The 13,310-nt window shown below is 36.0% G+C and overlaps 1 protein-coding gene and 2 long non-coding RNA genes across 5 annotated transcripts; 2 read left to right on the top strand and 1 right to left on the bottom strand.

The window, feature by feature from the left end:
- Positions 1–586: 586 nt before the first annotated feature.
- Positions 587–1,475, bottom strand: LOC110012481 (uncharacterized). Of its 2 annotated transcripts, XR_002287715.2 has the most exons (3): positions 1,268–1,475; positions 1,096–1,191; positions 587–1,013 (listed from the first exon to the last, which is right to left on the bottom strand). It is a non-coding gene; the product is annotated as an uncharacterized LOC110012481 (long non-coding RNA). The 2 variants fall into 2 exon arrangements; XR_016066950.1 differs by having other exon boundaries at positions 587–1,191.
- LOC148787096 (uncharacterized) lies at positions 1,007–1,682 on the top strand. Its single transcript, XR_016066949.1, has 2 exons — positions 1,007–1,169; positions 1,475–1,682. It is a non-coding gene; the product is annotated as an uncharacterized LOC148787096 (long non-coding RNA).
- A 6,385-nt stretch (positions 1,683–8,067) lies between these two features.
- Positions 8,068–12,939, top strand: LOC105167429 (polyamine oxidase 2). Of its 2 annotated transcripts, none has more exons than XM_011087140.3 (11): positions 8,068–8,303; positions 8,406–8,541; positions 9,219–9,334; positions 9,414–9,502; positions 9,815–9,928; positions 10,313–10,400; positions 10,540–10,625; positions 10,714–10,816; positions 11,317–11,414; positions 11,508–11,937; positions 12,385–12,939. In XM_011087140.3, exons 2-11 carry the CDS (start codon positions 8,502–8,504, stop codon positions 12,691–12,693), a joined length of 1,473 nt encoding a protein of 490 aa, XP_011085442.1. In that variant the 5' UTR covers positions 8,068–8,303; positions 8,406–8,501; the 3' UTR covers positions 12,694–12,939. The 2 variants fall into 2 exon arrangements, with proteins under 2 accessions (XP_011085442.1, XP_011085441.1); XM_011087139.3 differs by having other exon boundaries at positions 8,068–8,307.
- Positions 12,940–13,310: the final 371 nt, after the last annotated feature.

Genomic DNA, 13,310 nt, shown 5'->3' with positions numbered 1-13,310 from the left:
GTAGATGATTCTTAGTGTAGAATTACCTACTGCTATTAGCACTTGTGCGCTTTATCGCTTATGGCGGATTCATTGGCCTATCGAGAAAATCGCTTACATTAAGCAAGTTGTATTGTACTTTTTTTACTTAATAAAAATTACTTTTACCAACAAAAAAATAGTGCAAAAGAGTTGTGTTTTGACTTTTTTGCCCTTTCCTTTTATTTTAGTAGTAGAATCTACAAGTAAACCTTCTAGAGGTAAGTTATGTTATTGTTGTAGATTTCAAATTTGCAACTTTTTGGTTGTGTACAACCCAAAAGAGCAACATGGTCACCAAGTGGAATTCCGGCAAGCTTTGATTTTGGAGCACAAATTGAACCGGGGGTTAATGTATTTGCAGCAGATGAACAAAATGGGTTTGATATTGATGAAGTAGTATAAAGAGGGTCAAATTATGGGACATCAAATGCGATTGTTGAAGGCAAAGAAAAACTGGTTAGCAATGTTATTTTGTGGATAGGAGTTAGTTCAGCTATATCTCTGGTGGTTTTTAATTCATATAATGAAGTATATGTTTGATTGCAATGTAACACAATTTGCCAAATGCTTTTAATTTGAGTTTCATTATGTCTAGTAATGAAGAATTCAGCCTGAAAGCACACATATGTGAAATTTACATAATAACATTCCTATCCAAAAGCTAACATCATACTGTCATACAATCCCAAGAAAAAGCCAGAAGCTGCATAATTTTACAAAAGTACTACATTCAACACTAACTATCATTAGTTTAAAAGGAAGAAAATAATATTTCATGGTTTTCATGGTCTTTTTTTGGATATTTCTTTAATTCTTTGATTTAGAAACACCATGAGATGTAGTCTGAAACTGGTCACAGATTCCATCAATTAAGAACTTTGTAGTATTTTAAAGAAAAGTGAATAATATAGATATAATTACTTACTGCAATAACAGGTGTTTGTGGTCACTCTGTTAGCAGTTGTTTCTCCTCATCTTCTTGTTTTTTGCTTCTGAAGTTGAGAGCAGGAAGTTTTCATACTGAGTGATAAACAGAATTTATATTTTAAATAAGAATATTAAGTACTAACTTACTTTTGATGTTTTCGTAGACTGAGAGTCACTATCATGATCTTGGCTTGCTGGCGGACTCTTGGAACCTTCAACAGGTATTTTTTCATGATTGGAATCCTGCAAATGATGTTTTTCTAGTAAGAACAAAACTTGAACAAAAATAGTATAGTTAAGGTCAAATTTATTAACAAACCTTGAACAACTTGTTGTTTGGATGGGGGGACTTTTACGACTACCCTTGTTGTGGCCTGGCTCTAAACATTTATTGCAAGTATGTGTCAAGTCCTTCTTGTAGAAGTGATTTGTAACTCCTCCTAAGTTTTTCTTTGGCCTATTTTTGTTTTCGTTTTTTGTAGTTTTAGGGGTTCATAACAAATGGTGACATAGTCTTTTGCACCAGGATCAACATGGATCATCTCCTCATAAGTATGTTGATTTTTTATACACACATCAACATCTCCTTCTCCACTGATACACTGTCTCCACTCTCCACCTCCAGCGGCAGCGACTCTCTATCCCGCGATTTAGGCTCCGTTCATCTTCTTCTTTGTTCTCAGTAATTTTTCTTTCTTTTTAAGTAGAAGAAATTCAAGAAATTTGATTTACAAGTTTTGCTTTGAAAGTGTTTGATGAAAAGCCTGATCCAAAATTGTATTCATAAATATTCTTTTCGTGATATATTTTATTTTTTTATTTTTGAATAAAATTAAAAAAAATCCCATAATTATTTCTATATATATTTTATAAAAAAATAAAAATAGTTTTTTCTATTTTTTAAGCCTTTGCTTTACAATTTTTGAAAGGCATTGCCAACTATTGCCAAATAAAAAAAACATCTAATTGGATCAATTACTCACAAAAAATATTATTTACCATAATCATAATAGCATAAATACTATAGAACAAAAATTATGATAATAAGTAGGACTTGAATCACATTTAAATTTCCAAGAATTTTTACTTTTGGTTACTAAAATAAATTTCCAAAAGCCCATATATATTTTTATTTTCTATGATCTCATTTCAATTAACATTAACCAATTAAAAAAAATTATGAATACTCCAAAAATTCAGTCCTTAGGTAAATTCTACTATTTCACATTATTAATTATGCACACTTTCTTTTTTTTTTTTTTTTTTTGATCGACATATTTGATTTAAATCATAAAAAAACTATAATTGGGATCTATTCAATGATCTTCTTACCTTAATTTATAATTGATTGAAAATTAATCAAGAATGATCCAATGACACAAGAAGTTCAAATTATTATTATTATTATTATTTTTGAATAATATACTGATTCAATTAATATATTAATATAATTAAAATCAATAAACAAATTACATTAATTTAACGATTAATTAAGAAAAAAAAATTACAATATGATGTATATTGGTAAAAAATATTAACCTACAAAGGTAAAAAAGTAATTTAATATATATGAGGCACATGTTAAACAAATGCAACCCACCACACAATATAACTCCCAACATTACTATAAATACCAAAAATATTATTTTTTAAACCTAACCACTATTAATTGATAGTGACCATTTTTTTTATTAAAAGACCTTTCTCGAAAATCGTGTTTCCACCTGGTGCGCAATTGTGTCATAGATAAAATTCTCAACTTTATCACCTCGTAAAAACCTCGACCACATCATTGGCATCGTTTGTGGAAAAATTTACCTCGATACTGAGTATGCAAACTAGGTCTCTAGCTCGTGATGTCCAAGATTTGGACATGATCCGCGAAGCTCAAGTGAACGGGGCGGAACAAAACCCGCATCGCGAACAATCACCACTCCAAGAGGTAACCCCCCCAGCTTATGAGAAAGTAACCCTCAATGGAGAGATCCCCCCACCACGTCGACAATCTTCGCCCACGCTTCCAGGGAGAGCACTCCCCCCTGATCCTCTGCCCCAAGAACCGATGATCCAACTGACCCAAGAAGCTTTCTTAGCCCTGATAAGCGACGCATCTACTCGAGCAGCGGCACATGTCGTGGCCCAATTTGTAGCGCAACAACTTGCGAATCTGCCCCTCCTTCCCTTTGTAGAAGTCGAGTGTTATCCTTGGCTCCCGAGGAGGAGGAGCAGAGGCAAGAGGAAGTGAACAGCAGGATCTCTAGGCCTGAAATTGCACAAACTCAAGATCAAAATCTCCGCAATCGAAAATCTTCCACTCCCCCACTATCTGGGGGGCCGAGGATTCCTACTTGCCATTGACCGTACCCCCCCCCCACAAGACGTAGCCCTTTTGCCCCGAACATTCTAGCCGAAGCGCTCCCAACAGCCCTCAAGATCTCGAATCTATCGAACTATGATGGAACAGGAGACCTACAAGAACACTTAGACAAATTTTATGCCAAGATTGATTGGTACGATCTGAGTGACGCCGCTTATTGCAAGGTTTTCCTCACTACACTCTCCAAACGTGCATTAGCCTGGTTCAACCAACTGCCCACCGGAACTATTTCCAGCCTCGAGCAGTTGGTTCAGAATTTCTTGTATCAATTCTCCATGAACAAAAATGTTCCAAAAACGGCTGCATTTCTATTCACCATTCGCCGAAGGGAGGGCGAAACTTTTAGAGACTACATCTAAAGTTTCGTGGACACAGTGCATGAAGCTCCCCATGTTAATCATGAGTTGTTAGCTAGTATTATCCAATAGAACCTGCTACCGGGAAGATTCAAGGAATCCATAGCTGGCAAGCCCCCTAGTACTATGGAAGATTTACTCGTGCGCTCCCATAAATACATCTGGATTGAGGAGTCTAATGCTTTGGACCCTTTCCTTGGCGGCAAAAGGAAGGGTCGGAAAGAGAAAAATGAGCTGAAAAAGAAAGAGGAACGCAAGCATGTACCTCCAGTGGGGTTCCTCACTATACCCCCTTGAACGCTCCTAGGGGGGAGATATTAACGGTGGCGAAACAACAAGGGCTAATCAGTCAATGGCCGACAAACATGAAAGATAACCCCAAGAGACTCAAATCCGATAAGTATTGTCGTTTTCACTGGGACAGGGGACACAGGACGGAGGAATTCCATCACCAGAAGAATGAGATAGAAAATTGATCCAGCGGGAACACTTGAAGGAATATGTTAACCACTATCCACAAGGACGCCAATTTGACTGTGAGCCAAATGTGTCGACTCCTCATGACGATAATTATCCCACAGTAGGAATCATCCCAAGACCTCAAAAAGATCAGCAAGCCACGAAGTAGTAACTCTAAGTTCACGTAGTCGAAAAAATTATTTTTTGGCTATTCACTCGAGTAGTAGCTCAACATATCCTTCTCCCCTTTTGATTTTTCCTAAAACATTGTATTCCAAATTTTAAGTAATGAAGTTAGTTTTCTTGTCGTAGTCCCAACAAACCAAATGAATTTAGACGTAGAGATCCTTGAAGTTTCAAGAGGACCATAGAGGCTATTGCCCCGGGATCCCCTAAACAGAACTTCATTGAGATCCTCATCGATAATGTCGCCCCGGAACTTTACACCCCTCTGAAGTTGGTAAAAGACTGACTTCGGGACATGAAATATCCTTTGAGGCAACATCCCCTTGTTAAATTCTTAAGGCAATGTCCGCTCATAAAAATGTTGGACTCGCAAAATTTTTCCGGCCCTTCCAAAGTTGGTAAAAATCTAATTCCGGGGCATGAGCAAAAACATCCCTTGAGGTAACATCCGACAATATAAGTCATAAGAGAACAAAATAACAACTTAATAAGTGTAGTGACTACAATTATGAATACGGATACTATCGAGTTGCCTACCAAAATTTTTAACCGTATGGATGGTGAAAAAATCACCCCAAGAGGCAACGTCCTTAAAAAAGAAAAAAAATGCGCCACTTCACCTTTTCCAAAGTCTTGGGGGGCTCCTTCACCACATGTAAGAATTGTTTACCGGGAGTCTCATCTCTTGAAGATGATGTTGAATTCCTCAAAACAATGAAAGAATTCGGCGCAAAAGATGAATAAACTTTTAATAACCTCTACTAATAAAAAATGAGAACAAATATTATTAAGAAATATTTGATGGTGCAGTGTTTGGAGTCACCATTTTCAATCATTTTGACCTGGGTTCAAAACTCATGGGATGCAATAATATACGCCTCATTCCAATGCTTGAAGACTTGAGCCGGGCTCGAAGTGGCTCGAGCTGCACCACCTCGAGGCACAATGCCTCAAGCCCGTGGTCCACCCCCAGCTCGAGGCAGGTGCACCCCATACAATCAAGCCGAGCTCGTGATGCACCCCGCTCCACCTCAGGGCACTATCTCGTGCACCACCTCAAGCACCCTTGCACCCCGAGGTCGAGGTGTAGCACCACTAGGCACTCAGCTCGAGCCCTGGACTTGAGGTGGCTGGAGTAGCACCATCAAGCGCCAACTCGAGCTGTGCACTAGACACTATCGGCCAAGCGTATTCGCATACCCTCAATGAATTGAAAACAATAAATGACTCCCCACCAACCCACTCCCATGTGTTAACTTAATTCAGGAAAATATTCTCTCGGACAAAATATTACACCGACTAGTGCATATTCCATCAGAGAGTGGAGGGTTGTATGATGTACATTGGTAAAAAATATTAACCTACAAGGGTAAAAAAGTAATTTAACATATATGAGACACATGTTAAACAAATGCAACCCGCCACATAATATAACTCCCAACACTAGTATAAATACAAAAATATTATTTTTTAAACCTAACCACCATTCATTGGTAGTGACCATTTTCTTACTAAAAGACCTCCTCGAAATCGCATTTCCACCTGGTGCACAATTGTGTTGTAGGTAAAATTTCCAACTTTATCCTTTTTTAATACCTCGAACACATCACAATAATTCATATAAATCGAAACTAATATCCGCACATTCAGTAGGACTCGAACATGAAATCAAATTTCCTACATGTAAACTTAGACTTACCCATAATCCATATGTTTGGCTAATTTTGCACCACATGTTTCCACGTTTAGTTGTAACGTCCCATCAAATAGTCCATGGGGTTCTATTTCAATTTAATTTATTTCTTTTTTCAAACTATATATATATGATAAAATAGAAATATTAACGTGGTTCAATAAATGTTGCATATACATATTTGGATGTAATATTTGCATTCTTTTTTATATTTATAATGTTTTTTCGCAATTTACGTGTCGATACAAATGTTATATATATTTATAAATATATATAATATAATTTTTTTAGTAATATTATTTTCTTCTCATTCAATAATTTTTAAATCATCTTATATATACAAGCCCACTTGAATAATATAATTTTTATTAATTAAATTATTTATTTGTGGAAAAGAAAGACAATTTTCTCACTCCTAAATGATTGTTTGTGACATCACTATATTAAATTTTTTGTTATGTCGATAATAATCTTAGAGTAATTTATTTTTCTTTTCTTTTTTAAATATCATATGTTGGTTTATATATTTTGTTCATATTTATAATATATTTTAAAGCGTGAAACATTATACATTATATACAGATATGACGATGTGCTACAGTAGATAATCTATACTATTATTAAAAGAGAGATCCTCCACACGAACAAAAGGTTAATGACACTATTGCAACAATATTTTGTGAAGTTAAAAATGCCCTTGAACTAATAAGATAACTACTTATTCAACTTCTTAAATTTCACATTAACTCATAAATTAGTTTTTTTTTTAATTTGTATTAATTTATATATTTTACTCCTATGTATAATATATTTTAAAATATGGAAGATTATTTATTATATGCACGTAGAAACAACGTGCCACAACAACTAGTATTTATACTATTATAAAAAGAAAATGCCTTCCACACTCACAAATGGCGATTAATGACACCGTCGCACCAATTTTTTGTAAAGTCAAAAATGCCCTTTAACTAATAAGATATCTACTTATTCAACTTCTTAAATTTTACATTAACTCATAAATTAGTTTTTTTTTTTAATTTATATCGATTTATATATTTTACTCTTATGTATAATATATTTTAAAGCGTGAAAGAATATTTATTATATACACGCGGGAATGATGTGTCATAACGACTAGTATATAAAAAAGAAAAGCCATCAATGCTCACGAACGATGGTTAGTGACATTGTTGCACTATTTTTAAAATTTACTTGAACTTAAATTTTTTTTTTCTTTCTTTCCTTTTTAATATAATGCAATGTACTGATTTATATATTTTACTCTTATTTATAATAATGCATTTTAAAGCATGAAAAAATATTCATTATATGCATGCAGAAGCGGCGTGCCACAATGACTAGGTAATATAAAAACAACGTCAATTTTCACTTACAACTAGCAATTTGTGATACTGCAATATCAAATTTTAAAATATCAATTACACCTTTAAATTATTTATACGAATATAATCACTAATTTATCGATGGTCCACGCCATCTTCTAGCTGCCAATATATTAACATATTTATTCTGTATTTTTATTTATATTCATCACTTACTCTGCTTTTTAAGTATATTGATTTTTATTTATAAAATTTGAATTATAAGCGCGCAAGTACTGCATATAATATGTTAAAATTTGAAGTGTGGGGAATAGAGTATATTTATGGCAATAAATTAGAGAAGAAAAAACTAAGCTTTATTCATCCAAAAACTCAAGTACTTTATTCATCTAAACTCTCTCGTTCTAAAATTACAGAGATGTGAAACTATATATAAAGAATAGCTAAAGAAGAAAACTAAGTCACTTTGAATTTTAGTTGGCAACAGACTCAATAAAAATTAAATATTGAAATACTAATAAAAAACAAATATTGAAAACAAAAGAATAAGTACGAGCAGAACTTGAAAAGTACAAACATTACTTTCAACATAATATATACAAATATATCAATGCTTTTTTATTTTCATTTTTTTTAATGAATATTGACACACAATACCAAATACGTATGCAACTTGCATCGCATCATTCTATAAACGCACCCAACATATAGTAGTTATTTTTCACTTTTTGCAGTCCAAACCATCATACTCTCTGTCTCTTCAATTTTCTGATCTTCCTCAGAACCCCAATTGGGTATTTTCTGCCCTTCAATTCTTGAAATCCCTAATTTAATCAGTTGGGTTTTCTTGATTCGAATTGGATTCTTGTTTTGTTCTTTTTGGGGTTTTTGATTATCTGATCCGAAGGTGGAGTAGGTTTCTGAAGACGCATGAGTGGGTTGGTAAAGCTGGGTTCCTCTTCCAATTCCGACCATTTCATCACTTTCATCCTCCATTACTTTAAATTCAATACGTTTTTATTGTTCATCTTGTTGCTCAGATTATCCAAGCTCTTACTGAGATTGAATTCGATCCAATTGTCGGTTAATTTTACGGATTTTAGTATTGTTTTTGGTCGTTAAATCTCCGCTGCCATATGGCGTCTAGGGACAGGAGTGATCGCCAACTGCAAAGAGGTGGGATTTTAGTTTTTTGGACATGATGTTGATCTCTTCTTTTGTGTAATTAAATAAATTTGTGACTGAAGATGCTCAATGATGCTTGGTTGGTTCGGGGATTTGTATTTGTTATATATCAAGCAATATATTTGGCATGCATCAAATTCTTGTTATGATCTCTGGAGGGCATGCGAGAGGGTGGTTGTGAGATTTTGAGAAGATCCAAAAAATAGAATTGCTTTACCTGCTATGATTTGTTGTATTCGATTTGAGATGCAAGCAAAGCTCTTGTGATTTGTTGTAAATAGCAGAAATTGTAGAAAAAGTTCATGTGTGTTGATTCAATTCTTTAATTCTTTTTTAATAATTATTATTGTCTGGGTCCAAAATGCCTGTCTTAATTGGAAGCTCATTCTACCCTTTTCTGATTCAATTTTTTGCCTCTTTCCCTCTATTATAATATAGTATTGATGTTTGATTCTAGGTGCATGTCGTGGCCGTCAGTAACTGTTTCCTTCCATCACTTGCTCTCATACTTTCTTACCATTATAAGGATTTTGTTTATTGACTCAAATTTTTATAGTAATGAATGAAAAACCTGGAATAACAACCTCTCATGTGTTTCCGGGGAAAATAAGTATATATAAGATGTAATCTATCTTAAAGGTTATTGAGTAAAAATTTGTATTTTGTAGCTCTTTGCTATTCCACCTCAGGGAGGAGGCCCACTGGCTCACCGTCTGTTATTGTCATCGGTGCTGGATTTGCTGGCATTGCAGCAGCCCGAGCTCTTCATGATGCCTCATTTCAGGTATATACTTGAGGGGTGTTTCTTCGAGCACAGCTTGGCTGTTTAAGGATATTAGTCTTGAAGAAATAAAACTTTGCAGGTTATCTTGTTGGAATCACGTGATAGAATCGGTGGAAGAGTGCACACTGATTATTCATTTGGTTTTCCAGTTGACTTGGGAGCTTCATGGTAATTGTTGTGCTATCGGTCAGTGTTTTAAAAGGCGTTCATATGGCACGTCTGTGCCATCTGGATCTCAAGTCTCCTTTCATGATTCTTTTTATCTACTAGTTTTTATTATATCTTTAATATTGTTATTGAAACTTGTGCGGCACACTCCAACACCAAGAAACATGTGAAAAGCCTCGCTGACGCCATTTGCCTTTTGTCACAATGCTCTTGAAAGATGCATGTTCTCTCATTTTGTCCATCATGTGTTTTTTGAGTCTTTATATGCATCTGGGAGTCCTGCTGGTTACTATCTGAACATCCATGTTTCAGGTTACACGGTGTTTGCAAGGAGAATCCTTTGGCGCCTGTTATCGGAAGACTGGGACTTCCACTTTATCGTACTAGTGGGGACAACTCAGTTTTATACGACCATGACTTGGAAAGGTGGTTTTGTTGATTTTTTTTGGATCAGTGTGCTTGTTTCAGGATGATATGCTAAGTTCTTATTCTTCACACATCGTTTCATTGACCTTGGAGCATTGACTTAATGCTGTGCATTTCTGAACCTTGAAACTACCTATTCAGCGTCATGGATAAGCTTCTTTGTGTATTATTTTTGCAATTTTTTTAATTTGATTCAATAGATTAGAAGACACAGTCTATGATCTTTTGCTTATATTTTTTTTATTTTTCTTTTCATCTTTTGAAAAACTAATAATGTGTTTTAAATGGTGAAATTTCTTAGATTTAAATATATTGGATTTTTTATTATATTTTTCTAGCATCAACTTGTTTGAGCAATTGAAAGCTAATATCTGCTACTTTCAGTTATGCCCTTTTTGATATGGATGGGAATCAAGTTCCTCAGGGCTTAGTCTCAAAGGTTGGCGTAATATTTGAGAGCATCTTGAAAGAGGCATGTCCTTTTATCTCTTCCCCCACTCCTTTGTACTTCCCCCATGGAGAGGATTTATTATATGTATAGACAGATATATATCTTGGGCTTTATTCTGCTGTTTATATTTCTAATTTGTTTTTAACTTTATTCTCTGTAGACGGATCTTGTAAGACAGGAATTTAGCGAGGACATGTCCGTACAAGATGCCATCTCAATTGTTTTCGAGAGAAGACCAGATTTAAGGTTCTGCTGGTGCAACATTTATATAATGATCAATTGTTCTATTATGTCTCTCTAAGAAAGATCTTAAAGGATCTCCTCCCCATGGTAGGTTGGAGGGGCTTGGTCATAAGGTGTTGCAGTGGTACCTTTGCAGAATGGAAGGCTGGTTTGCTGCAGATGCTGATACCATATCACTTAAGTGCTGGGACCAGGTTGCTAAGCAACTGTGATTTTTGTCCTTCAATTTGAAATTTTTTCACGTAAGATATTGGATTTTGTTCGAGTAGGCGGAGTAATCTTTTTTGACAGAAATGATCCTAATTCTTGTGGGTGTTCTGTTATATGCTATCTTTTCCCTCAGAAAACACTTGAGACGCGAACTTGCCCTCTGAAACAATCCCTAAACTCACATCTGGTATTTTTGTCCTAAGATGTAACTGAGGATAGTAAGGGCAGTAAGACCAGAGCTTTTGTAATGCTGGCAAGAATGCAAGTGAATGGATCCCTCCCAACAAGTAGATTGCTTACGCCCCTTTAGAGATAAGGAAAAGCAAAAGAGCTCGGATTTTAGATTTGATAAAGGGTCCCTTCTTAGTTTCTAGTATACATATGTTCTATTTGTCGAGTGCTCTTATGGAATTTAAGAATGTGAGCATGTAGTTTGCTTGATAATTTGTCCTTAATGACATTTTTTTCACTATATTCTTTATAGGAAGAGTTGCTTCCTGGTGGACATGGGCTAATGGTCCGGGGATATATTCCCGTTATTAATACCCTTGCTAAAGGTCTTGACATCCGCTTGGGCCACAGGTACATGATGTTTAATTACCATTGTCGATGACCCTTTCTCATTCAATTGGATTCTAAGCTTGCTTTTCTTTTTTTTTGTATGTTATCTTTTAGAGTGACGAAAATACTTAGACATCACAACGGAGTGAAGGTAACCGTAGAAGATGGGAGAACATTTCTAGCAGATGCTGTCATTGTTGCTGTTCCTCTTGGAGTTCTAAAGTCAAATTGCATAAAGTTTGAGCCGAGATTACCTGAGTGGAAGGAAGCGGCCATTGATGACCTTGGAGTCGGGATTGAGAACAAGATAGTTTTGCACTTCGAGAAGGTCTTTTGGCCAAATGTAGAGTTCTTGGGAGTTGTCGCAGAGACTTCTTATGAGTGCAGTTATTTTCTTAATCTGCACAAGGCCACCGGTCATTCGGTCCTTGTTTACATGCCTGCAGGGAGACTGGCCCGTGACATTGAGAAATTGTCGGATGAAGCAGCAGCTAATTTTGCTTTTACGCAACTCAAAAGAATCCTTCCAAATGCTTTCGCACCGGTATTTTTGCATTCTCAATTTCCATAGCAATGCTTTATGTTGTTTCTATAGATACAAATGCCTGAAATGGAGTGCCTCACTTAGCTATGGGATGGCAATTAGCTCTCTCTAGGATCGGTTACTCCAAGAATGAGCTTCTAGTACCATGTCCTAGGATTCTTGTGCTATTAAGTTTCTTCAATATAACTTGGGGATAATTACTTTGGCACCGCTTGAGGTGTTGGTATATTGCAAGAAATCCTTCGATCTTAAAAATTGTCCTCCATTTTCATAGTCATGTTTTTGCATGACAAATTTATCCTGAGGTCAGATGACCCGCGCAGAATCTAAAATGTCACATTTTTGTACCTTATTTACCCTTGTCATTGTCATTGTAAGAAATACTCCTTTTATTTTCAATAACCTTGTAAAAGTTTTGACACGACATCTCCTGTGTGAATCTTGCAGATCCAGTACCTTGTTTCACATTGGGGAACGGACAAAAGTTCACTGGGGTCCTACAGCTACGACAGAGTTGGGAAACCCCATGATCTATACGAGAGGCTAAGGATCCCGGTGGATAACCTATTTTTTGCTGGGGAAGCTACAAGTACTGATTATCCAGGATCGGTCCACGGTGCCTACTCCACCGGTCTAATGGCAGCTGAGGACTGCCGGATGCGTGTCTTGGAGAGGTATGGGGAGCTGGATCTGTTCCAGCCCGTCATGGGTGAGGACAACCCGTTTTCTGTCCCGCTGTTGATCTCTCGTATGTAACTTCCTGGATAGTAACTCATTGTAAAGCAGTAGCTTTCGCTCTGTGGCAAGTTATGATCAGAGAAGCACCAGTTATGTGATTTGTGTCTTCTGGAAATAAGTTAGATTACCTTAGACTCTGTTTGAAATTAAGGATTTCAAATTCATGATAATACTTTGTTTGGCTAATAACAACATTACAAGGGATCTTAAATTCGTAGTTTGAACTATTTTTGGTGATATTGTAATGAGTTTCAAATCCCTTCACCATTGAGATATTTGAATTCCTTTCCTATGGTAATGTTTGACCTGATCCTGATGCCTTTCTCAAAGAGTTGTTTGGTTTGAGGGGATTGAGAGAGGCTGAGGCTCATCTGTGTGTGACCGACCCATTACACCCTCTTCTTCTCCACTCTCTTTTCCTCTGTACCCCAATTCTCTCCTCTCTCCATAAGTTGGTTGTTTCTTTTTTGCTCTCTCCTAAGAGATTATCTTGTTGCTGCGGCAAACGGAAATTGGTATGTTGTCATTTATTCGTCATCGAAAGGAAGTTGGTTCCATAGCTGGGATTGGGATCGGGACGCCCTCATGAACGGTTATATGCCCCATCCGAGGAAACGAAAGCTCCATTCTAGCCC

The sequence above is a fragment of the Sesamum indicum genome, linkage group LG8, assembly GCF_026168435.1.
Source record: "Sesamum indicum cultivar Baizhima isolate 11 linkage group LG8, ASM2616843v1, whole genome shotgun sequence".
Lineage (NCBI taxonomy): Eukaryota > Viridiplantae > Streptophyta > Magnoliopsida > Lamiales > Pedaliaceae > Sesamum > Sesamum indicum.
The sequence above is the reverse complement of the archived record's forward strand: the minus strand, read 5'-3'. Positions and strand labels throughout refer to the sequence as shown.

Coding starts and splice junctions, on each gene's coding strand:
- LOC105167429 (XM_011087140.3), top strand. CDS start 8,502: ATGGCGTCTAGGGACAGGAGTGATCGCCAACTGCAAAGAG. Junction 9,929..10,312: donor TACGACCATGACTTGGAAAG/GTGGTTTTGTTG, acceptor TGCTACTTTCAG/TTATGCCCTTTTTGATATGG. Junction 11,938..12,384: donor TTCCAAATGCTTTCGCACCG/GTATTTTTGCAT, acceptor TGAATCTTGCAG/ATCCAGTACCTTGTTTCACA.